Below are 27808 nucleotides of genomic sequence, written 5' to 3' on the forward strand. Positions count from 1 at the left end.
AAATAAAGGGTACTATGAAAGCTGGGTATGAATATTAAAAATTATAAAAATTAGATCCCTACCTCAAACTATATACAAAAATATACTCCCAATGGCTTAAAAACCTAAAAACTAACATTTTCAGAAGAAAACAGGGGTGGATATCTTTGTGATGGTGAGAAGAGGACTTCTTAAGACACAAAAAGCACAAACTATGAAGACAGTGAAATCAGTATTACGATAAACTTTTGTATGACAAAAATCACAAAGTGAAAATACAAGCTATGGACAGGAAGAAGACATCTGCAAAGGATTAGTATCCAGAATAAAGAGCAACTCACATCAATACGAAAATGACAACCACGACAGAAAAATTGGCAAAGGATATGAATAGACAGTGCAGAGTAGGGCAAACCTAAGTGGCCAATAAATACAGAAAGGGACCACCAACTCAAATAGCAATCTAAGAAATACAAATTTAAAAACATCAAAGACACTATCTCAAATCCATCATACTGGCAACAGTACAATAACATCAAGCATGGACAAGAATACAGGGCCACAGGGACTCTTACATATTGTTAGTGCGAGACTAAACTGATACGATACATGCACCTTATTGATCAATTCTGTAATACCTAGGTTACAACTGAAAATGTGAATACCTCACATTCCAACAGTTCTACTTCTAGTGATATGTCCTAGAGAAGCCTTCACACGTTTTGCAAAAGTATTTATTTCAGTGCTATTTGTGCTATTTCTAATAGTGAAAGGTGAGAAAAATCTACTTCAGTAAGGAAAAGGCTGTATCTGTAATGTTTTATTTCCTTAAAAAGACAAAACCAAATCTGACATAAATAAAACAAAATGTTAACATCTGTTTTCTTTAGTGGTGGAGACTTGGTTATATACTATTTCTTATACTTACCCATCTTAAATGCTACACAATTTTAAATTTTTAAATTAAGTGTGAAACATAAAGTACATAACAAGCAACTGACCTTAACATTTACAGTAGACTAAAAATTAAGTATTTTTATCCAAGTGACTTCAATTCACAAAAACATTAGTAATAACGCTGTTTACAAAAAATTCTTTGCAACCTATCACCTAGTAAGTCAAAGCTTTTATTGCTTCTGTCCTGGAAATTATCCTATAAATCACTTAACCCTGTAATGTTGACTCAAAATCAGAGAGTGAAAGGCAACAGAATCGACTCTTTCCTAGATCTACTGTGATCTCATTAGCTATTAACATTTAATGTCATTAACTTTACGTACATCTAACATCAACAGAAAAATATACATCAAAACATCTAGGACTCTGAGGAATATAAAGGGAGACCCATGTAATCCTGAAGCTCATCCTACCTCTCTGCCCAAGACCACCACCCTCCCCCCACCTTAGCCCTGTGGACTCAAGAATCTCTATCTTACATGCTATCAGAATTTAGTAGTCATAGGCAAAATTTATAAAGTAATGCTAAACACTGTTCCAAGGACTTTATATTTATTAACTCACTTCAACCTCATAAATACTCTGTGAGGTTAGCATTCTTATTCCTGTTTTTCAGATAAGCAAACTGAGGAATACAGAGGGTAAGTAATTTGCCTGAAGTTAATGAGCTAGTAAGTGGTGAAGCCAAGATTCAAATTCAGGCAGTTTTGCTCCAGAGCATACACTCTTTATCAAGAATCTTTGCTGCCAACTGGACAGTCAATTAGAAAAGGTTTATCAGTAAAACTTAATCTGAAAGTTACAAATAAGCATTTTAAAAATGAGATTGAAAGAAAAAAGGATAGAACCAGTGTCTCCAAAGCATTTTTTCTTTTATTTGTTGCCAAATATTTAAAAAAAAACTATTGTGATATTCTATTTCTTGCTTTGTAAATCCATTCCATTTTGCATTGCTCATGCCTTTAAGAGGAAAGTTCCTTTGTAATATAACAATCAGTGCACTCTTTCCTTTAACTTCTTTATTAAGCTGGTTGCATAAAAGATATACATTCTCATATTGACAATGCTTGTCATGAACAAAAGCAACAAAAATAAGGCAATAGAAAGATGTGCTTCACATATAAACAATTATGTGGTAGTAGGAAATCTGGGCCTGTACAGCAAAAATATTAGGTAGCAAAATGTGAATAAGCCCTATATTCAGAAGACACCCAAATGTGTGAGCAAAGACAGCATACCCATAATAGAGCCCCCTTAGGTTCCCTGTTTATTATGTATAATTCCTTAATTATCCATTTGTGAAATAAGAATAACATTAAGAAACATGAGATCCAAATTGCATTCATTTTCACAATACCAATACTAAACTCAAAATAGCAACTTCATTGAATATAAATGTTAAATGTTTCAAAAGTAAAAGGCAACCTTCATTTTTTGTAACCCTATGAATAGAGTCTGCAAAAAAAGGTAGATTATTTTACTGTACTTACAAGGAGATGAGGCCTCAGCCTGCACTGAAGGAGTATGAGCAACAAAGGACAGCAAACAAATATCACTAGGAGTAATGCCCATACATATCAAAACATCTCGGTGAACCATGTTCTACTTGTATAGCCAATCTATTAAATAACCAGCATAATGGAAGCTTATACCTCATGCAAGAGAATCACTAAATTAACTATACATCTAATAGAAATTTCTAAACCCCACTCCCAAAACAACTTTAGTACGCCTGTCAAGTACTGTAGGTCATTTAGAAAAACAGAAATAAAACATACATGCAGCCTTTGTATTAAAAATTTTTCATAACATATAAACAATGTTCAGATATAAACTGTGAACTAAATGTTTTTTCTAAATATGATTTACGTAATCAAGACTTTCTTAAACAAAGACAGGTCTTAGGAATATGATCTGTACAAACTTACAGTAGTGTATATTCCAATAGAGATTTTCTTCCTATTATGATATAACAATATAACTCTTTTCTCAGTGAAGATGTATGTTAAGGTTTAAGGTGTAAACACTTTGGAAGGCAAACAACTTAGTGAAGAAATTATTGTTCATTTAAAAATGTGTATCATCTCATAATAGGCCCCAGAATTTTCAAATTCACATGTGAGAATACATTTACATCTTAAATTTCTAGGAAAGGCACAAGCTTTATGTAAAAAAGCAGCAAAATTTTAAACCCACCAATTTATTGAAAAAGCCATTACTTTTATTAGAAACAAAAAATGCTTCTCAAGATGTTGGCAACAGGTCATAGTATAGACATCTATTTCAAACAGTGTACTGTACTTCTCCCTTCAATTATATTCCAGTTGGAGGAGGAATACCTCCTTGGCTATGGGAAGTAGAAGTATTTGAGGGACTGTGTAAGCTGGTCTCCTTGTACACAAACCATGCATTTCCTCCCCAAAGTATCATATTCAGAAAGCCAAAGATCTAAGAAAGAGAAAAATAAACATGAAAATCTAGTATATAATTAAAATTTCATAACTATCTTTGTTTTCCTGTAAATATTAAATACCTACAGGCTGTCTACCATTATTTCATTTAAAGTTTGAACTAGACATAAAGTGGAATTAAAAAAGGAAGACTTTGCATTTCAATGCCAGATTTGGATACATAATGACTTATTCCCAATGAAATCTCTAAATTTGTAACATATAAAATCATGACTAAAAGATACCTTATTTTTGCATGCTCATTATTACAAGATGGGATTAAATTTGAGAAAAGTAACTAAAACCTTCCTTTTATTACTTTATATTTAGACTTCAGTGCTTCCAGGTGAAGAGGAACACAGGAATCCATGGTTCCTTCTTTGGGAGGGCTTTTACTTTTCTCCCATCTGAATGGTTATAAACATCCTTTGTGCATCTTTTCCTATTTCCCTACTTTATCCCCCTACCACCATCTCCCTTACTTCCACAGCTGCAGCCAGAAGAGAAAAGGAGTCATAGAAGAACTTTACTTCACATCCTGCATTAGTCAACCTAAAATAAATTAGCCTTCCTAGGTATAAATCTGAGAAGATGAAAGTCTCAGAGATGAACAAACTGAAGATACCCTATTTTCAGTTTTTTATAAATACAAGAATAATAGTGACTTATGAGGTAAGAGTGAGGTAAAAAGCTTGAGCACTATCATATTACTGAAGGCCAACTGCTTTCTATCTTTTTGTATATTTGGATATAAAAACAACATTTCTGAAACTGTCCATCTCAGATCACTGTCAATATATATATATAAAGACTTTTAGATTACAAAGTTATAAAACAGAAGTTTGATCAAATTGCTTTATAAGGCAGGACTGACTTTATCCACTGGAAAAATATTTTCCTGAAAAGACATGAGACCTCCCTAAAAATAATACCCTTGTTATATTAATAATGTATCTGTATTTGGATAAAATAACAGACAAAATAATATTGAAATTTAAATAGACGAAAATTTTAGGATTTTTTAAGGAACTCTAAAAGTATTTTTTCATACACCCAAAGCAAATCAGATTAGAGAAGGGGCTTGCTTTAAAGTCAGATCTGGTTCAAACCTTGGCTTTGCCAACTTACTAGTTGCATCACCTTGGGTGAATTAACATATGAGCTACGTCTTTTCCCAGTTGTAAAATGAAGACAGTAATACCACTTTCCACATTCCTCTCAGAATTGTTGGATAACTTAAATAAGATATGAGTGTAATGACCTTAGCATACAGCCTTAGTAAATGTTAGTGACTATTATTAGTGCCTTTTGGGTCAAAGTCTTGCCTAATCAATGTTAATGAAAAGAAAGACTCAACCATGATCTTGTTCAAACCTGTTTACAAATAATAATTTTCTTTAAAAACTTTTTTTTGTTGTTATAAAGGTAAAGACTATATGATAACTAGGATTCTGATAAGGCTGGTAAAAATAAAATACATTCATCCAGAGATTTATTAAAAACTACTGTTTTCTTGAATCACTAATAAGGTTTTTCTAATAAGTGAAATAACATATTTTATAAACACTGCATACTTACCACAGATACATTTAGGGATCCCATACTAGTCACAGAGCCAAAATGACATACCACTCTCTGTTGAATACAAGGCAGAAGTTCCTGGACAATATTGCGACCGGTAGCTGTTTTAATATCTGTAAGAGCTTTAGCCCAGGCTGAAGTGCTCACCAACCACAAAAAAGTGGCAACAAGAGTAACAACAAAGTCCTAAAGCAAAAATAAGCATGAATTAATAATGAACAGTTAATTTAAAGATACTAAATTTCAAATTCATGATGAAGGAATTGAGATCACAATGAACCCTATGGTACTGAGAAATGGCCTTCATGACATACTTCATCAAAAAGGCCACAGTCAACAGAGCAAACACTGCTGTTTACTATTGCCAGCCCAGTGCCTGAGATACAACAGTAAACAAGACTTAGTTATCTCCTGAGGAGTCAGATTTTCACATGGAGAAATCAAAGTTTTACACAGCCCTCACCACAACTTATCTAAGCCTCTCCCTCTCAGGATCATATATTGGATCCTGTTATCACTAATAACTGTATACCTCCATCATCTCTGTTTTAATCACCCCCTCTCCAATATCACCTCTCTCTTTCTAGCTTACTCCCTCTGACACCCCAACCTCAAAAATCCTTTGACCTCACTGAGACCTACAATCTCATCTTATTTCCCTCTTTAATTTATATTCTGAGGTCATTCATTATAATCTCTTACATATACTCTCAATTTCCTTACCCTTCACCTGCTTCCTCATACTGCTCTGGCAAACCTCTAACTTTAGTTAAATCTACCTCTAATAATGAAATCGTGAAAAGCACACATCCTGGATAACTAGTCTCTTTTTAAATTCATGACCACAAAATTTTAAGAATACGCATTATATTAAGAAAGGGACAACAAAAAAAATCTCTCTCAAGACACCTTGTCACTATGTTTTCTAAGAAAGTGTTTGCCACTTATTACATTCCAAGAATAGGACTGAAGTTTTTAATATTTTGGATAATCTTTTACTGAACTAATAAGATAAAGAAAAAAATTTATTTTCCTTAATCTATTCTGCTGGGGAACTAGAATTCTGTCAACGAGTACTGGCTACAAAGATCTAAGTAACACTTTTTTAAAGTCTGCATTTGGATAGTGTAAAGTATAAGTTCCACCTCATTTGGTATTCCTTTAAATTAACAACCAAAGTGGGAACAATATAAAATTTGTATCTTTTAATGTTATGTATTCTAAGCATTCAGATATGCTCAAGACTATGAGTTCTTACATATCTGCAGCAAAAATCTTTCCAAGCTCAGAAATGGGTTTTGGAGCTTATCACAGAATTGTTTTGTTTTTTAAATAAATCTGGTTAGTTTTAAATTACTTTTGCCAACGAACTTTTAGTCATTTATGTCGAATAAATACCAGTGGTCATGTATGAGATATAGAAACTGTGATATATATATAGCTTGTCCACCGCGTCAAGATGGCACTGAATAAACGTCTTGTAATTAGAGAACCAAAACAATGACTAATTTTACAAGCATGGTGGTACAATGTATTTGCATTTTGCATTTGAGCTCCCCACTGCTACTGGCCCTCTTAAAAAATGTATATCAAAGAGAAAATAGAAACATTATAGCTTAAATATTTTGCACTGGGGGAGTACTCCCTTTCTTGCTGCTGTACTCTGCTGTACTTTGTGCTGCAGGCAAACATTTTCTAAGCACTTGCTAGAAATACAATGCCTTTTGAAGAACTAATAATTAGTATGAGGTTATCAGATGTTAAACAAGTTCTCTCTGGGCTAAAGTTCATAGTTTTGACCAACAGATGTCAAATCCTCTTAATTTTTAGGTTTCTTCCTTCCAAATTCCTAATTAAAAATACACTGTTTTTTTCTGATTATGCTCTTTATGTCCACGTCGTTGATGGCTTAAGGCATGACATTCTTGTATTTCAAAAGCAGGTACTTTTCTGAAAATGATGCACGAAGTAATCTTAGGGTGAGGGGAAGTGGGAGAAATGTGGGCCTCTGAAGACAGTCTGTGCGACTCAGGACTCTAGTTAGTTGTGGAGTTATGCAATGCACAACCTGTCTGTGACAGCCCTAGTACTACCAATAAGTTAGGATATGACTCATAACAGGTCTTTATGATTTGGGACACCCTATCTTTGTTTAGTTTCACTTTATGCTATTTCCGACCCTCCACATGGCCTAGAACCCTTACGCTCCTCCTACTTACCATAAAAAAGTGCTACATTTACTTAAAAACTGAAGTTGATTTTTAAATGTCACAGTTGAAATTCTCCTAGAAATACCTTAGCAGAGAATTGAGAACATTGATAAAAGAGCATACCCTCATTAACAAATAGCACTTAAAAAAAAAAAATCCATGTCGTATTTGGCTATAGTTAAAAATTTAGTTATCACACAAAAAACTTTTTTACATTTATACAGTTAAATTAAAAGTAGAATCCAAAATTTAATTCAGAGGCTGGACTTTTACAAATAAGAAGTATCCACCATACATTATACCAACAAAAAAACCACTTACGGAACTAATTCTGGATTATTCCTCTATATGACCACTAATTGATTACTCTGAGGTGAAAAGTTACTTTTGACGCTCTGAATGATACAACTAGATCAGTTTTATAGTTTTATTAGACAGAAAAACCCTCTACAAAAATAGACCTGAATGCTGCTTTAAAAAGTGTCATATTTTTAGGGCTTCCCTGATGGCACAGGGGTTAAGAATCCACCTGCCAATGCAGGGGACACGCGTTCGGGCCCTGGTTCAGAAAGATCCCACAAGCTGCGGAGCAACGAAGCCCGTGTGCCACAACTACTGAGCCTGTGCTCTAGAGCCCGCGTACCACAACTACTGAGCTTGTATGCCATGACTACTGAAGCCCGCGTGCCTAGAGCCCGTGCTCCGCAAGAGGAGAAGCCACTGCAATGAGAAGCCTGCGCACCGCAACGAAGAGTAGCCCCCGCTCACCACAACTAAAGAAAGCCCACGTGCAGCAACAAAGACCCAAGGCAGTCAAAATAAATAAACTAATTAATTAATTAATTTTTTTAAAGTGTCATATTTTTAAAGCTTACTAATCAAAATACAAGAAATAAAAAGCTCATTGCTAGATTTAACTTAAATTTGTTGGGATAATGACAAACTGGCAAGAAATGTCTTCATTTGGAATTTAAACTATAAAGAATTTTAACAAAATATAATAACTATATGATCACCATGGTTTTTTTAAAATAAGTCTTGTAAAGTTCACAGAAGTTATAAATTACTGATACATAATTTCTGTTGATTAGGCACTGCAAAGTAAAAAAGTTGATGTCGGGGCTTCCCTGGTGGCGCAGTGGTTGAGAATCCGCCTGCCAATGTAGGGGACACGGGTTCGAGCCCTGGTCCAGGAATATCCTACATGCCACAGAGCAACTAAGCCCGTGCGCCACAACTACTGAAGACTGCGCACCTAGAGCCCGTGCTCCACAACAAGAGAAGCCACCGCAATAAGAAGCCTGCGCACCGCAACAAAGAGTAGCCCCTGCTCACAACTAAAGAAAGCCCGCACACAGCAACAAAGACCCAATGCAGCCAAAAATAAAATAAATTAAAAAAAAAGGTGATGTCTATCTTTTTGAAAGGCACCTAACAACCAAGAAATATTTTATGAAAATGTCAGGTTTGAGAATTTCTTCTCAGATATATGAAATGGAATAAATATGAAGGGTAAAATATTGTTTTATTCCTTACTTACCATCTGCATTCTTATGATCCAGGCAGCAAAAATTAAAAATAAGTAAATAAATAAAACCTGTTATTTAATAATTTGGCCTACCCTTTCAAGTAACTTCACAAATAATAAGCAGATGTCAGTGGTCAGTGTTTTCTCAGGATATAAATGACCAATATCACGAAAACACCTCTGTTGTCCCTTCAAGTCAGTAACACTAATACTGACTTTGTAGTTATTCTTTGGTAGTGGAGGTCCAGTTTAAAACCACAGCTTATCTCTGGATTGGCCACCAATAATCCAGGGCAATTTTACTAACTAAGTCTCAGAGATTATTTTTATATCTAGCTCAGTAGACCCTGAAGCCAAAAAAGGTATCAGGACTTCAAATCCAAATCCTTTGTTGCCATTTTAAAGATTCAAAATTAGCTCATGAATGCCACTAATGCCAAATTTTATAATTCTTATAGAATTACCTGGGTCAGATTGTAAATTAAAGAATTTAAGAACACAGACCAGGAGTCAGCAAACTTTTCCTGAAAAGGGCTAGACAGTAAATATTTTTGATCTCTGTCACAATGACTTAACTCTGACACTATAGCATGAAAGCAGTCATAGACTATCTGTAAATTATTTGGGTATAGCTCTGTTCCAAAAACCCTTTATTTGAAAAAAAAAAACCAAAAACAGTGAGTCAGATTTAACTTGTGTGCCATAGTTTGTGGATTTCTGATATAGACTATTAAGTTGTATTAAGGCATAAAGGGGGTCTCTTTGAGAAGAGAGAAAAAAGATAAGAAATAGGAACACAGTTATGGGACTACTAGCATGGTCAGCAATTCTTCGAATCAAAGGCATTAATTTCTACTTAATTTCTCTGCTACTTGCAACCTAATACGCTCTATCACATATTTGAGTTCTTTCCAGGTTAAAACAGAGTTAGAAACAAACAAAAAAACCTCTGTACTCTAGAGAGTACAGAGAAAGTGCTGCAAATAGGCTACAAGAATTGGGTTAAACATGACAAGGAGAGCAAGCTCAACCTCTTGGCAAGCACAGGTCAAAACACAATGAAACTTGGTTTATGCCAAGAACTTTTTTTTCCAGTGTAAGAAAATCCATATTTAAATTCAAATATAATGTATACTTATATCTTATATAAATTTTTTTTTATAAAAAGAAAGTGATTACTTACAATCATGGGAAGTTTTCGACTATCACGATACAGGTTCGTGTAACCAACATAGAGCAGAAGAGCAGCAATGCAGTACAGGAAGACAAAGACTGCAAAAGTAACATAGAATTCTGCAGCAGAAGAGTAATCTCCAATAAGGACATGACTTTTCCAATCTACATCACACACATTTACACCTTGAGGTGTCTGAAATGATGCTTCATTCAACCTATTAAAAAAAAAAGTCTCAAATAAATTTATGAATTACTTGGACTCTTCCAACAGAGACAGAAATACATCTTCTGTATTTCTAATACAGAAGTATTAGAAAGGCAGAATATTGAAATAACATTTCACAAAAATACTCCCCAAATATATTAAAACATTCTTTTAAAAAAATGAAAAATTCAAATATTTAAGTAAATTAAAATTTTCATAAGAAATGTACATAAATCATAAATTATACCTCATAATTGGTTATGATAGACTGAATATAGACTGAATTAAACACTTTCACACCCAGATACTATCTTACTGTAATAAAAACTTAGCAGATTAACAGCGTTGTTACAAAATGGTTTACAATTTGAGACATGATATTCCATTCTAGGAGGGAGAGTCTGTGTTACTAGCACCAGGAGAATCAGTTGTAATGATTCACATTTTAACTCTGCATTAATTAGCTGCTAACTCCACCAAGTCTTTAATTTTCCCTATCCATAAATCACAAAAGCACTTATCACCACAGAGGCTGTAACTGTTCCTTGTAATGGAATTTTATAAGAGAAGGATTGAGAGATGGAGAGGAAATGACTGATTACCAAGCACTTGCTATTTGACATATCTTTAATGTAAGATTTTATTTAATCATCAAAGCAACCTTAGAAGATTTAAATTTATTGAACAGAAAAATTGAGTCCTGGAGAGGTCAAGTAAGTAGTTAGTAAGTGGAAGAGGATTCACACCCTGACTTAAACACAGGACACACCTAATAAACCTTTTAATGAATACTGAGGTCAAACAGAACTTACAAACAAAATAGTCATAAAATAAATATTCAGAAAATAAAGTTTTATGCTAGTGAAAGAAACACAAGGAGCTCTTCACTTTATATAAATACATGTCTTAAAGCTATATAATGCACATTATTATTTAGTAATTGCAAATACATGAGAAATTTGGATTTTTCATAAGTTGTGTTTGCTTCCACAACATGGCCTCTCAAACTAAGGTGATAGAGCAAGCTTGTTTTGTTTTGAAATTTCCAGTCCACTGTGGGATGATAGAATAAAAGTGTCAAGGCAACATCATATGAAAGTTTCTTAATGCTTACTGTCATTTTCTGTATTTATTTCATCACAATCCAGGAAAATAGTCTGCAGACAGGTACTGGTCCCACGCACCACACTTTCAATAGCAATGATCACTACTTACAAATGAGCATGCAACTAAAAAATTTCTACCCCCCAAGATCAGTAAGTTGTTGGAAATTTTAATGAGTCAAAAAGAGTTGTTAAACCATAAAAACAAACAAATAACTCACCTGAATGGATAACCAAAAGTAGCTGTAATCGTTTTATTGTCAGATTTATTAGTTAGACAAGCCACTTGAATTTCTGTTTTGCCCTTAAAACCTCCACAGGTGGCAAAAGCAAAGATAGAAGCAATCTACACAAAGTGAGACCAAAAAAGAAAAGAAGCATTACTGTACCCAAACATAGGTCATTAAAATTTTAAATATAGTGATTATTAAAAATTGGCTCGCTAACATTCTTAGAATTCTTATTTACAAATTAAGATTGTACAAATTATTTAAAAATTTATTTGTAACTCTCAACAAATGTGATTTTATTTTCCCCTGAGTATAACATAGAAACTGGTATAACAGCCCATATAACAATACATTTTAACACACCATTGTAAAGCAATTATACTCCAATAGAGAAGTTAAAAAAAAATACATTTGCTCAAATTACAGTGTACCCATTAAATATTAGTATGAAATTCAGAGGAAGTCTTATTTATTAGTATCAAAATCAAAAGGGGGTAAATTGGAGGTATTTTATTTGGAACCTAAGGGTAACTACAAGCAAAGAAGAGATCTTATTTCATGAGCTTATAAGCCTCACTTGTGGGTATTTCGAGGTCTCAAAAAGTAGTTGGAGATTTGTTTTCCTGGTCATAAATATGCTTAAAGAAATGTAATGGTGTTTTCTCAAATTCTATTCAAACAGGAAAAAAACTGAAAGCATCCTAAATATTGACAGGGAATCAAATATACTGTAATTCAATTCCACAAGGGAACATTATGCAGTCATTAAAATGTTGGGAAATATCTAACGATAAAGAAAATGGTTCAATACATATAAAGTTTGTTTAAGCAATGCGTTGTGCATGAGTCTACATCTATGCATACACACACAACAAAAATGAAAAAGTCTATGCATTAAAATTTTAAGTGGTCACCTCTGAACAGAAGACAAAAGATAATTCCTTTTTCTATTTGTATCTTACGAATTTTCTACAAAACAAAACAAACAAAAAGCCCAGATACAGTGTAGTGACCAAGAGCTCAATCCTTCAGCAAATGCTGATGGCTCTATTTATAAAATATATTTGGAATTTGATCACTTTTTACCACCACCATCACAACATCCTAATCAAAACTATCACCTCTTGCCTGAATTATATGGTGACAGCCTTTGAAACTGATGCTCCCTACTTCTGTCCCTGCCCCTGCTTCAGTCTACTGTCAACACATCAGCCAGCATCATCTTTTAAAAATATAAGGCAGAAGGGCTTCCCTGGTGGCACAGTGGTTGAGAGTCCGCCTGCTGATGCAGGGGACACGGGTTCGTGCCCTGTTCCAGGAAGATCCCACATGCCGCGGAGTGGCGGGGCCCATGCGCCATGGACGCTGAGCCTGCACGTCCAGAGCCTGTGCTCCGCAACGGGAGAGGCCACAACAGTGAGAGGCCCGCGTACCGCAAAAAAAAAAAAAAAAAAATATATATATATATATATATATATATATGGCAGAAAACTTTATTGTCTGCTCAAAACTCTCCAATGGCTTCTGAGTTCTCTCCAAATAAAATCAATGTTCATATAATGGTCTACAAGATCCTTTCCTCCTTTAACATTTCTCATCTCACGTTGCTACTTTTTCCCCTGCCAAATCTCTTTACTATTCATTAAAGACATGGGATAAACTCCTTCAGAACGTTTGCACTGAACTATTCCCTCTGCCTGGAACACATGGCTAACTTCCTACTTCACAGCTTCCTGTTCCAATGTGGCCTTATCAGAGAGCCCAGGCCTTTCCCTAACCTCACTATGTTAAATAACAGTGCCCCTCCCACCCCACACTATCTATTCTGCTTTATTTGTACTGCTCTATTTTTCCTCCATTGTAATTACCAGTGCCTGACAGTACTTCATTATTTGTTTGCTCACTTTTCTCTAGGATGTAAACTCAAAGAGGGCAGGAACTTTGTTTTGCTCAAGGTCACAGACAGCCAGCAAATAGATACAATTCAGTACAGGTCTGGTATCAAAGCCTATACTGTTGAACACTGATATAATGCCTCTCATGGATTCATCCAGGACCTTGAATCAGGCCATAATCAGGATCATAACCATCCACGAAATTTTTTTTCCATGAAGAAGAGATATATGAAAAGGAATCTGGTTATAGATATGAAGAGTTTGGTATAACGTCAGCACATAGTTTGGAATCTTCAGTTAAAAGAGTTAAAAAATAAAGAAAGAAGAATAGATACCCTCTTAGCATAAATGTGCATGAATACACAGAGTGAAAACAGAAGGCCAGGAAATGAGTCTTGGGTATGTACCCACGTTTAGAATTAGAAAAAAGAAACAGGATACACAAATTGAATCAATGGAATAAAGAGGCCAGAAACAGATCTGTGCGTATAGACAAATTATAGCTAACAGAGCTGGCATTGTAGGGCACTAAGGAAAAGAGAATGGTGGTTTTAAAGATGTCACCACAAACTCCTTGATATTCCTCCCCTCAAGAGGTGGAGATTAATTTTCCCCCCTTAAATGTGGATAGGACACAGTGACTTGCTTCTAGTGAACAGAATATGGTAGAAGGACTGGGATGTCCTTTCTGAGGTAAGGTAATAGAGATTACAGCTTCTGTCTTCATTTCTCACTCCCTTGAATCACCTGCTCTGGGGGAAGCCAGCTGCCATGTTGGGAGGATACTCAGGCAACTCACAGACTCATGTGGTAAGGAACTGAGGACTACCATCAACCATGTGAGGGACCTTGAAATTATACTGTCTGAGGCTTGCCAACAGTCATATTAGTTAACTAGAGGGGGGCGTGAGATGACTGCAACCCCAGTCAACCTCCTGGGAGACCCTGAGCTGCAACAACTCAGCTGAGCCACTGCCAGATTCCTGACCCACAGAAACTGTGAGATGATAAACTGTCTATAGTTTTAAGTGCTAAGCTTGGGGTAATTTGTTATTTGAAATCGATAACTAACACAAGGAAGGACGGTCCAGATGGGCTAAAGTCTTAACTGTAAAAAGTGAGTCTAAAAATTATGAAGACAACATAAAAGAAAACTTGTGATCACAAAGAAGGGAAGAATTTCTTAAGAAAAAAAAAAAAGCTAACCATAGAGTAAATTCAACTACAGAAAAAGAGGGTTTTTTAAAAATCAAGTCAGCTTCTGAATGTAAAACAAGCTATAAACTAGGAGAAAGTATTTGCGATAATGTCACAAACGATTAGTATCTATGTTTACAGACCTAACAGAGACTCTTGCTCATGCGTACTACATGATGTGCACAAGAATGTTCACAGTAACATTGTTTATAATATCTAAATATGGGGAGGGGAAGCAACAGGAAAGTAGATAAACTATATTGATATACAGTACTTACAATGGGAAGTTACATAGCAATGAAAATGTACAAACTACAGCTACCTACTTCAACAAGGATGAATTGTAGAAACCTAACGCTGAGTGGGAAAGAAAAAAAGTTGCCTAAGACTACACAGGGGGTATTCCCTGGTGGCGCAGTGGTTAAGAATCCGCCTGCCAATGCAGGGGACACGGGTTTGAGCCCTGGTCCGGGGAGATCCCACATGCCGCGGAGCAACTAAGCCCGTGCACCACAACTACGGAGCCTGCACTCTAGAGCTCATGAGCCACAACTACTGAGCCCACGTGCCACAACTACTGAAGCCCGCGTGCCACAACTACTGAAGCCCGCGCGCCTAGAGCCCGAGCTCTGCAACAAGAGAAGCCACGCAACGAGAAGCCTCCGCACCGCAATGAAAGAGTAGCCCCTCCTCGCTGCAACTAGAGAATGCCTGCGCACAGCAACGAAGATCCAACGCAGCCCAAAATAAATAAATAAATAAATTTCTATTTTAAAAAAAAAGAATTAAAAAAAAAAGATTACACAGGGTATAATGCCATTCTTTTAAAAGCTCTGTTTACTTGTCTACATCACTCCTGCCACTGTCTTTGTTCAGGCCAGCACCATTTTTCCCTGGGACTAACCCAACAGACTCCTCCTTTCACTTTTAAACTCATTCCCAACACCACTCATCTTTTACTGTGGGCTTTAGAGCTGCAGTGTCCAGTAAGGTGCCATAAGCCACATGTGGCCACTGAGCACTTTAAAAATGGCTAGTCTGAAATGAGATGGCTGTAAGTGTAAAATATACCATGGTTTATGAAGACTTAGTATGAAAAAAGAATGTAAAATATCTCATCAACAATTGTTTATATTACCTGTTGAAACAATAATATTTTGGATATACTGGGTTAAGTAAAATGTATTATTAAAATTAATTTCACCTGTTTCTTTTCACTCTTTTAATGTGGCTAGTAAGATGCTTAAAGTTACTGTATGGCTGGCATTTGTAGTTTGCACTGTGTTTCTATTGGACAGAGCTTTTTAGAGTGATGTCACACTGATATGAAATAAAAATCTGGTCATGTCACCCCCCTGTTTGAAGAAATTTCCTCAATGGATTTCCAGATCTTTTTAGGCCCAAACTTCTTTTTTTTTTTTAAGAAGATGTTGGGGGTAGGAGTTTATTAGTTAATTATTTTTTTTGTTTTTGCTGTGTTGGGTCTTCGTTTCTGTGCGAGGGCTTTCTCTAGTTGGGGCAAGTGGGGGCCGCTCTTCATCGCGGTGCGCGGGCCTCTCACTATCGCAGCCTCTCTTGTTGCGGAGCACAGGCTCCAGACGCGCAGGCTCAGTAGTTGAGGTGCACGGGCCTAGTTGCTCCGCAGCATGTGGGATCCTCCCAGACCACGGCTCGAACCCGTGTCCCCTGCATTAGCAGGCAGATTCTCAACCACCGCGCCACCAGGGAAGCCCATAGGCCCAAACTTCTTAATTTGGCATAAGAGGCAGGGCTGAGGTAGCCTCAACTTTATCCTTCTAGATTTATACGCTATACTCCCTGCCAGGTCCTGTACAACTCTGTCACACTGCACTATATACTGTACTTACTGTTCCTGAAACACACCAAGTATTTATGTCTTGGATATGCGTGTTTAGTCTGCCAAGATTCCCCACCTCTGCCCCCACCCTGGTTCTCCAACAAGCTCATCCTTTAAGGTCCTGCCCAGTTCCTTGTGGTGGTACTGTTCTGTCTCCTGGGCTGAATAGATGGACTTGAGTTCACTACCTCTATTATAGGCATTTTTCTTGTGTATCTTGCCTTATTAGAAAAACGAAACAAAACAAAAACCCAAAAGCAAAAATGATAAAAACTAGTTTCCCATTTAATACAAAAATTAGTATATAAATGGCACACTGTACCACAGCTTATTGCTTTTAAGACTACTGCCTTTATCTCTCCCTTGGCAGACTGTCATGTCTTTGCATTTGCTTTTATTCAGGATTTTCAGTGCCTACCTAGTAGGCCTGACATACACCAAATGCTCACTAAATAACTGCTTAATTAAAGGAAAAAAAATCAATTGCCAATAATGTACAAATAAAACCATATTTCAAGTCTTAAATACTCATTATTTCAAGCTTGTCTTTTTGTTATGAGGATAAATAAATGTCATGTTTGCCATTTTGGTCTTTATCTTATGGGAAAAAAGGGATAAGGTACACACTTTCTACTAAATGAAGTACAAACAATCTGAGAGTAAACTATCCAACCATCTCACCTCTCCCTATATTGCACTAGTACTCTGATTTCGATCAGAAGTTATATACTGGCAGCCCATGGGTGAAACCTGGCCAGAAGATAGATTGTGGTTTTCCCAGTATTCATGAAAAATGTGAATTTGTTGTCAATATTTTCATATCAGCATGCTGCACATAAAAATTTGGATTTCCTGTGTGGGTGTGGATAAAGATATGCCAGTATCAGACCTATATCCCCATAAAGCAACAATCACATGGAAATGCATGACAGATGACACCTAAGACAGGGTATGTGCTTTCCAGACTGCTGTCACTCTCTATTGTCTCTACAACCCTCAGAATGCGTGTTAGTTACCAGTAATCAATGAACTTCCACTATTCTTTTTTCTCCCAAACACTTGTTTCACTCATTTACTTTATGAGGGGTTCCTAGCAGCACTTTCGTTTGTACTTCTAGTCTAAAATGAGGTGTTCTGGTATGCTGATTTATATTTCCTTGCCACTTATGAAACTAATTCCCCCTTCTCTCTCTATCCCATAAAGAATGACTGAAACTGCTGATATGAAATTCCACCTGTACAGTAACTAGTAAGAATCCAGGGACAGGATGACAGCAAGCTTCTATTCAGGTCAAAAGGTTCCATATTCATTATGACAGTCTCAAGTTCTACTTATCTCTCTGCCCACTGGACCCACATTAGTGACACAAGACATGCCTCACTAATTTAGATATCTAGAATACCTATATTCTGTATCTAATATCTGGTCCTATAGAATACTACTCTCTAAAATAGACTGGAGTACTCATCTAACTGGTGTACAAGAAGAAAATATGCCTATTTATATCTACTTTTAGACTTAAACAAGGAAATAAAGCTTTATTAAAATTAACATACTGCTGAAACCCATGCTGGGTCTGTATGTCAGAGAGTCAGATGTCGGGGCAGTATGCTGGGTATCCTGAAGGTAAGGAAGTCCTATAACAGGGAAGGACAGACAGTGATACCTTCACCTATTCTTCCACTTATAGAGTTCATTTAATAATGTGAGTGTGCCTGGCTAAGTGTCTTTATGGAATAAATTATTTACTTTTAACCAAACTAACCTTCACAAAATGGACTGGTGGCTTAAAAATGTCTTCACAGGGGCTTCCCTGGTGGCGCAGTGGTTGAGAGTCCACCTGCAGATGCAGGGGACACGGGTTCATGCCCCGGTCCGGGAAGATCCCACATGCCGCGGAGCGGCTAGGCCCATGAGCCATGGCTGCTGAGCCTGCGCGTCCGGAGCCTGTGCTCCACAACAGAAGAGGCCACAACAGTGAGAGGCCCACGTACCGCAAAAAAAAAAAAAGTCTTTACAGAAACTACTGAGTGATAATACAAAACCTCATGTCCAAAAGAGAAAATAGAAGCATTAATACCCTCTATGAGCTGCATTCATGAGTCACATTACCAGGTAAAAACAGATTCTACTTAATCAGATCAGAAGTTGGCAAAAAAAAAAGAAAAAAAGAAGAAAGAAAAAGAAGAGAAAAAGAAATTATTAGACAAATATCTGAAATAAGGATTTTTTAAAATTTGAAATATGAATGAAATTTACCCTGAGTGTCTATAAATAATATGCCTTAAGATAATGACATAGTAAAACATGCATCTAAATTATAGATGCATACTAGCGCTTTGTGTATAAAATCTTACAATGACAGAGTCAGCCAGAGTTCCTAGTTCCTATTCTCAGACCCTGCTCAGCTCACAGAGGGTTCTACTGGGGAACACTGGTACTCATCTAATTTATGGGTATCTTTCACGTTTCTAGTTGCAGGGTCCTCACTGCTATTTAATTTCATGATTAATCTGTTCAGGAAAATGATGTAATTGAAATCTTCAGAAATATTAATAGATCGAAAAGTATATTGTATATGAGGGTTTATGTGCCAAATCAAATGCATGCTGTTTTACTAAATCAAATGATCATTCAGTACTTAAATGAACTATCATAGCATGTTTGCCTTTACAATCAGTCAGATTAGAATGCCTAGAGCCAAGGTACTGATTTTTCTAAATCAAAGTCTGAAGCATTTACCAAAGATATTCATTTTAAAAAACATTTTGTTATTGATGTTAATATTTCAGTTTACTCCCACTGTGCACTGAGCAGTGAAGTCAGTTTCAAAGTTCTTCAATTTCACTCTTCTATTATTTCCCTCTGCTTGGAAAGTACAATCATAGAAAGCTCTAAATAGCCTTCTAGTACAGTTCCAAAACCCTTAAGAATTTGGATCATGAGAAGTAAACTTGAGTTCCTGCTGAAATAAATAGCTAGAAGATTTTTGCTAGCTCAATTATTACTGTTGAAAACATCTTTATGTCACCTTTATTCTTAAACAATTGTTAACCTGAGTATGGAACTAGAAATCTCTGAGGAACCTAAATATACTTATTTTAAAATCATTTCAGACAGTTCTATTATTTTTATGTCTTTTGGAGCGAATCAATATTCTGATTGTTGATCTGGATGGCTATCTTGAAGTGAGTCTGTCACTTCACGGAAAACTGATAGTATTTGTTGCCACTGATATAATTTGAGCTTTTAAGCAAACATTAGTTTTCTTCATGTATTTTTTTAGGATATTTGATGTAAGCTCAACTTGAGAGTATGTTATTCCCCGCTTCCCCATCCTGGTCTGGTGGTTTTATAAGTCATCTCCCTCCCAGTAGTTTTTTGGTCATTTCTACCAGGCCTTCTTAATCCCCTAGTCCAGCGGTCCCCAAGCTTTTTGGCACCAGGGACCGGTTTCGTGGCAGACAATTTTTCCCTGGACGGGGGTGGTGTGTGTGTGGGGGTGGGATGATGGCTCAGGTGGCAATGCAAGGGACGGGGAGTGGAAGATGAAGCTTCGCTCGCCCGCCCACCGCTCACCTCCTGCTGGGGTTGGGGACCCCTGCCCTACTCCACAAATACCTTATCCTATAATGGGACCGCAAACTACCAACATAGGAGAATATTGCAGTTAACACAAATCCAGACCTTAAGCAGGTAGGTTGATTCAGGTCTTTGTTAGGGGGCCATTTCTCTCTCTCTCTACTTCTTTAAGTACTCCACTCCATGGAAGTTATAAAGCCAAACAATAGGTTGAAGCTTTTTCTCAGATTTATTTCCCAGATCCGGGAACAGTCCTTCTCCCACCCATATTTCCATTCCATTGCTGGTCGCCAATGATGTTTATCCTGTATTAGAAAAGCAATTCTCAATGTGTGGTCTGTGGACCCCAGGGAATACCCAAGACTCTTTCAAGGAGTCCACGAGGTCAAAAATATTTTTACAATATTATTACAACATTTTTTGCTTTTTATACTACATTGACATTTGCGCTGATTTGCGCAAAAGCATTGGTGGGTAAAACTGCTGGGCTTTAGTAAGAATCAGCAAAAGCATCAAACTGTTATTTCACTGCCATGCATTTGCAGTTAAAGAAAAAAAGCCAGTTTTACTTAAGAATGCCTTCGATGAAGCAGAAAAATTGTTATTTTTATTAAATCCTGACATTTGAGTCTTCTTAATATTCTGTGTGATGAAGTAGGATGTGCAAATACTTTTATTACTGAAAAGACAACCTACAGACTGGGAGAAAATATTTGCAAACGATGCAACCGACAAGGGCTTAATTTCCAAAATATACAAACAGCTCATACAACAAAACAACAAACAACCCAATCAAAAAATGGGCAGAAGACCTAAATAGACACTTCTCCAAAGAAGACATACAGATGGCTGATAGGCACATGACAAGATGCTCATGCTAATTATCAGGGAACCTCAAATCAAAAGGACAATGACGTATCACCTCACACCAGTCAGAACAACAGTCATCAAAAAGTCTACAAATAATAAATGCTGGGGAGGATGTGGAGAAAAGGGAACCCTCCTACATTGTTGTGGGAATGTAGACTGGTACAGCCACTATAGAAAACAGTATGGAGGTTCCTTAAAAAACTAAAAATAGGGCTTCCCTGGTGGCGCAGTGTTTGGGAATCTACCTGCCAATGCAGGGGACGCGGGTTTGTGCCCCGGTCCGGGAGGATCCCACGTGCTGCGGAGCGGCTGGGCCCGTGGGCCACGGCTGCTGACCCTGCGCGTCTGGAGCCTGTGCTCCGCAGCAGGAGAGGCCGCGACGGTGAGAGGCCCGCGGAAAAAAAAAAAACAAAACTAAAAATAGAGTTGCCATATGATCTAGCAAATCCACTCCGAACAAAAAACCCCACTTTTACGGCATACCTAAATACAATGGTGGTCTGCAGGGAAAGCATTTAAACAACTGAGTTCTTTGCTGAACTAGTCACTTTTTTCGTTAAATACTATTTTTACTTGAAAAAATAAGTAATAAACAAAATATAGGTATTCAGACTTGCATATTTGTCAGATCTTTTTCTTGAAAAAGATGAGGCTTTCACTTCAAGGAAAACCAGCAGCATTTGTTGCCATTGATGTAATCAAACTTTCAAGTGATTAATTATCGTTATTTTAAAAAAAAATTTTTTTTAATGTCTCAGCTTAAATTTCTAACATGGTAAGTATCAATCGATACAACCCCATAAACAAAAGCTCTTTGAGGCACTCAATATTTAGGAGTATAAAGGGGTTCTCAGACCAAAGTGTTTTGAGAACCACTGTATTAAAGCACTGCTGTTATCTTAATTTTCCCTTTAATGTTTTATAAGAGATTGCTATTTGTATGTGTGAAGTGAGTGTGTATGTGTATATATGTACATTCTAAAACCACTGACAACATATATATATATATAGTCTATGAAAAAAACATCTAGTATATCCCATGAGAGGGTTCAAGGCAAACACTAAGAGGATTCCGGGTAGAAGAAACAGAGAGCAAAGGCATAGTGGTAAGTCAGTAAGTCTATTACAAGTTTTACATGTATATAGAGTCCTGGTAGGCACAAAATGCCATTTGAAATCCTTTTTTCCCTTTCTACAATAGGGGAAAAAAGTGAACACAAATGGCAAGGTTAAGAGAAAGGTAAGTTAAAAGGTAGTCTGTGCCATAGACTGATAGCCTAAAAATTTAAGTATTAAGCAAATGGATGAAAAAAATATCGTTCTGAGTATGCCTCATCCCCTATACTCTGTAATATCATTTGTATTTTCTAGGCTGCTCCTCTGTGCTATGTTATAACCACAAAATTAGAATAAAACATGGTCCCTGTTTGTAAAAATCCTATAATCTACTTGGGATGACTAAACTTTTAGAGTATTTTAGATAAACTAGTACGTATTTCTGAAAGTTTGTTTTTTAAACAAATTGATATATGTAATGCTCAAACGGTTATGGGTTTTCTTTCTCATCGTTTTTCACACTAATTTTCCTGGATAATAATTTACCCCAAAGTAATGTTTTTAAATGTTCTTTTGAATTTGCTCATTAATTATAAGTATAAAATCAGAAAAAAATTCAAACTTGATAAATGAATCAAGAAAACCCTACTTGTTTTTAACTCCTCCTAAGATCCTGTTATAAATATGCATGTAACAAGAAAAAAATTACTTCAGGTACCTTATGTTTTTGTTTCTTAAGCCTGAAATTTTGGGTAATCTCTTCATTAATTTATTAAAAGACCAATCAGAAACACAAAGGTAAGTTACTGAAAAGACTAAGAACAGACTGTTTGAGTCCAGGATGTAGTAATCACAATCATGGGATCTGAGTACATTACTTAATTTCTCTAAGCCTCAGTAACATGGAGATGACAACGGTAACATGTAATATAGAGATAACAACCCTCATAGGTTGTCAGAAAATTAAATGAGAAAATACAGGTAAAGCCCTAGAACATATATTGAACTCAATAAATATCTCCTGTTAACACTGAGAGTAAACTTGGCCAGCACAAAAATATTCATAATTCTAAAATTCAACTTAATTAGTCTATAATTCCTTTATATACTCCCAAACAGTATCTCTTCCACAATTTTGTGTGTGTAGAATTAGGAAAGCATATTACTTAGACTTATTTAGAGCTAAACATTTGACCAGTGTTCACCCTAAGTAGCAAAAAAGTCCAAAACACAGTGTTCAATATTAAAAGGAGATAGTCATTTTAATGAAAAACTTTAATCTAAATACTAGTGATAACAAAGTAAGATCCAAATTAAAATTTACTAGAAAAATATTAAATAATTGAAAAAGCTGCTTTGATAACATTAACCCTTGCCTTTTACTTCCATGTTCAACTCCTACACATGGGGCATCTAATCTCACCTAAATTTTATCTTATTACCTTGACAGGCTGCTAAAAGCAGGAAAACACACAAACAAATGAAAAGTCTACAATAACCATTTCTAAAGTTTAAAATATGTAAACGAGAACTTAGTGATCTTGAAGGACCGGAAGATATGTTAGTCATATAGGGCTCAAATTGTATCCACTGTCTGGATCTAGTCTTCCTAGAAACATAGCATTTCAGTTCTGAAGAACCTACTAAGACCTGTTCAAATACATTATCATTAGTCACATATTTATAACTCAGTCATTCCAACAGCCCTGTGAAGTATTGCTATTCCCATATAAGTACAACAAAAATTCAACCTTTACTGAGTACTTATTACACAAACAGAACTAAGGCAATGTCACTGCCAGGCACTGTAACTAAGGGCCAGAAGTAGATTAAAGTAGATTCATATAAATATATATATATATATATATATATATAGAGAGAGAGAGAGAGAGAGAGAGAGAGAGAGAGAGAGAGAGGCATGGTGGCTACAGTTCAGAAGCAAAATAGAAATGCTTCTGCTTTGGTGACTGTATTTTTATTTTGTCAATAAATATTTACTGGGTACTTGCCTTCAAGTCTATGAGGCCTTCATATTTGTGACCCCTTGAAAGTTACATATTATCAGGTTATATCTTAGTCTAACATCTTCTAGAACATTGCTAAAGGTAAGCTGATTTGGGGAATTATTCTTCTAGTTATATGGATAGTAAGTAGCCTTTATCTAGATTTTAGATTTGTTTGTAAATGTATTTATTGACTATTTTTAGAGGTAATCTCAATCAACACCTTATGAAACTTGACCAATTCATTCAAAACACATTTAAAAATTCCTACTATGAGCCTTTATCCTCTAGAGCCTTGTCTTATGCCTCTCTGCCTCTGTTTTAGACCTTCTATTCACAAGTCTCTTCTCTACAGCGCACACACACATTCACTCATTCCCATCTTTAAAACAGGTTACCACCCAATCTCTCCCATCTTCACAGTCAAATAGTGGTTTACTCTCACTGTCTTCTCTTTCTTACCATACATCCATTCAGCCTACTACCATCTGGTTTCTGATTTTACCGAAACTGCTCTTACTAAAGCCTCTTGATTACCCAAATCAAGGGATGCATTTTAGTAATTATTTTTCTTAACTTATTGCACCTAATATTGCTGAGTACTCTCTTCTTGAAATATCTCTAATAGTGATGCTAAGATGTTATTTCTCTCCAACTTCCTAACAATACCTTTTTCCTTTGCTGCCAAATACCTGCTGAATCTCCAGTCCATACTTGTCTTCTAAACTCTAGATCCATGTATCTAACTGCCTACAGGACACCTCCACTTATATGCTTTAAAGAGACCACAAACTCAATCATTCAAAACTTACTGACCTTCCACCAAACATCTGCTGCTTCTCCTTAGTGATCTGTCTTAGACAGATGTGCCACTACTAATCCGAGTCAGAAATATGGCAGTCATCTTACAGCCCTCTCTTTTCTTCACCCTACAAATATATTCAAATTTCTAAACCTCTCTTTTCTAGTCCCACTGCAATTAGTTTTACGCCTTCATTATGTTTCAAATAACAGATTTCCCTTTCTTCAATTATGACCTTTCCTCTCCAATTCATTCCGCACACTGCTGACAAAATAAAAACTTCTAAAAGGCAAATATAATTATATTATTCACTTGTTTATTTACTCTTGAATGAGTGAATCCACCCTACACGGTAGGAATTCTGGGCTTAGATGGAAGCTGTACGATAAACAACCCCAAATTCTGTACCTGCACATATGCATTTTCTTCAGGAATGGGCCCAGATTATCAAAGGTTAACCCAAAGGATTAAGAACCACTGGCCCATAGGATAAACTCCAAACTATTCTGCAAGCCCTTTGAAACCTTTCAGAATCATCTCAAACCACACCCTCCCTCCCGGTATACGTTCCAGTCAACCCCAATTACTTTTAAATTCGCAAATAGGGTTATGCTGCTTCAACTTTTCACACCACTGAACGTAAGATTCTCTTTGCCTGGAAAGCCACTCCCCAACCATTCCCCAAGTGAACAAGTACTCATCCTTCAAGTGTTCTTTCATCTGAAATTCTCTCTAGCACCTCCAAGCAATCGATTTCTCCTTCCTTTCACCTACTACACTTTGCCTATACCTTTATTATAGTATTGGCCATATGGCATATTCATATTTGTTTTCATGTTTTTCTTATTAGGTCATGAGGAAAAGACCATGTTTTATTCACATGGTCTAGTGCTAGTGCTTAGCTCAGCACCTGTATATAATACACATTCAAATATTTGAATAAATATTCTCTACACCATGAACAACGAATACTCTTTTCATAAAAGATTCTCTTGTGTGATAGTAAGTTGTTCAAACTGAAAGTAGTATTTCCTTAAGCTTAAAAAGGACATTTTTCAAAATATGTCAGACCTATGATCACTAATAAACTTATCACTGTTTTAAAATATTAAGAAAAAAATTAAGTCTACATTTAAAAAAACTGACGAATAATATAAGCATAAATATAAACTGCCTCTTCATTTATTTAAGTGAAATTTTAAGTTAATTATAAATTTAATTATAATCCTCAATGATATTAAACTACTAGGTATAAAAGACTTTTTCTTAAACCTGATATTTGATTAGCTCAGTTAAATGTGTTTTTCATCCTGCAATTTAAAATTTTTATATACTCAAATAAGAATCTTCTTTATATTTAAATCTGGGCTTAGGCTTAACAGAACCCTAAATATATACATTTAGGTGTCTTTAAAGTAAACATTTGTGTGAAATTAGCACTATTTCAGCTTTCAGAAAACACCAAGTAAAACTTTGGGGGAAACGTAGGAACCCTTGGGTGCAGGAAGGAAATCAGGACTGAGCACCCATTAGAGAATGTGAGCTTCTGTGTTACTTTTAAAACATCCTCGTAGGTTATTTAAAACAGAAAATCCTAAGTTCTTACTCTTCACCACTTTATCACTAACATACGGGGTTGAAGAGTTACGGATGTAAATGCTGCTGGCTAAACAAGCAACTTGCCTGCACGCTGGACAGATGCCAGCTGCCTATTAATACGGGCCTGAAAACCACCACTGGAATATGTCCTAGGCCACGAACTCCGAAGGCACTGTGCAGTGCCTGGTGTATTCACCAACTCCTCCAAAGTGACTGATCATCACCAAGGTCAAAGTAATAAATCTGCTTTGATGCTAATGACTGAGAGTGTTCCCAGGGAAGGACTAAGAGCTGACTGCAGGATGTTGCTGGGAAATACCTAAAACAAACTGGATGGCGATTCCTAACTTGTGTTTCAGTCGACCGGATTAACAACGCATTTTGCTTAGACCTTCTCCCCTACTCCGCCCACCCCCGCCCGCTTCCCTGACCCACAGTTTATTTTTATCCATTTTTAACTTGGGGCCAATCTTAAAAGCAAATTAAGACCCGAGAGCTCGTCAGATCACTTAGGGAAGGCACACCAGCTTTCGACGGAGCGCGGCCTCCAGTCCGCACGGGGCAGAAATGCACGGGCTCTACCGGAGGCGCAGAGGCAGCGCCGGCCGGGGTGCTACTCCGGCCCGCCGGGTTTCGGTTAGACCGCAAGAGGAAGTTTCCTCTTCCCTTGCGGAAAGCAGTGAAGCCAAAGAGAAATTTAAACCACCACTCCCCGAGGGATACCCAGAGGTGAGCTTCGGTGTGGCAGGGCGGCTCCGCCTGGGACGGAGGCAGCCGAAGGACCCGTGATTCGACGCCGACTGCGGCGTCCCCGCCCCGCGCAGGCCCAGGCCGCGGCCTCCTGTCCCCTCCCCGCGCTTCCAGTCCCGTCCGGTCCCGTCTCGGGGACAACGGCGGCTTCGCTCCCCCGCGCGGAGCGAGCCGCATCCCGTCTCCCGGAGCCCCCAGCCGCCCCGCCGAGGACGCCGGCCGGGCCGGAACCGGAGCGGGAACGGCGGCGCGATTCCCCGCCCGGGGGTCGCAGGCTGTACTCACCCACTCGAGGACCTTGATGAAGCCGAGCGGCTCCTTGAGCGGGTTGAGGTTGAGCTGGAAGGAGGACATCCTCTGAGGGAAGGAGGGAAAGAGAATCAGGACAGCGGGGCGGAAGAGGAGGGGGACCGACAAGACAGAACTGCCCTGCCACGAGAAAGGGCAAGCGGGGAGGGCTCCGGGAGGCGGGCCTGGGAGGCCGCGGGGCGGGGCGGGGCGGGGCGGGGCGGCGGCTGTTGAGCCGCACGCCGAGGCTCTGGGGCGGAGACGGAGAGGGGCGGCCGCTGGAGGCAAGGGCGGGCAGAGGCAGGGAAGGGGAGGTGTCTTCCCGGGCCACACCTGGCCCAGCCGGCTGATCCGCTGGCGAACTAAGTAGATGTTGGACGCCATGCTGCGTGCTCCGCGCCCCCTTCCCTCAAATCCAGCCCGCGGCGCTCGGGTTCCTGTCGCGCATGCGCGTGCCCAGTTCCAACCCTGCGTAGCGGGGGCCGCTG

General features: G+C 37.5%; 1 protein-coding gene across 1 annotated transcript; it reads right to left on the reverse strand.

The window, feature by feature from the left end:
• Nucleotides 1-1940: 1940 nt before the first annotated feature.
• Nucleotides 1941-27491, reverse strand: SYPL1 (synaptophysin like 1). Its single transcript, XM_060157273.1, has 5 exons — nucleotides 27318-27491; nucleotides 11411-11535; nucleotides 9889-10096; nucleotides 4965-5153; nucleotides 1941-3384 (listed from the first exon to the last, which is right to left on the reverse strand). The coding sequence occupies exons 1-5, from the start codon at nucleotides 27384-27386 to the stop codon at nucleotides 3250-3252; spliced, it is 726 nt and encodes a 241-aa protein (XP_060013256.1). The 5' UTR covers nucleotides 27387-27491; the 3' UTR covers nucleotides 1941-3249.
• Nucleotides 27492-27808: the final 317 nt, after the last annotated feature.

Source organism: Lagenorhynchus albirostris, chromosome 8 (assembly GCF_949774975.1).
Source record: "Lagenorhynchus albirostris chromosome 8, mLagAlb1.1, whole genome shotgun sequence".
Classification (NCBI taxonomy): Eukaryota; Metazoa; Chordata; class Mammalia; order Artiodactyla; family Delphinidae; genus Lagenorhynchus; species Lagenorhynchus albirostris.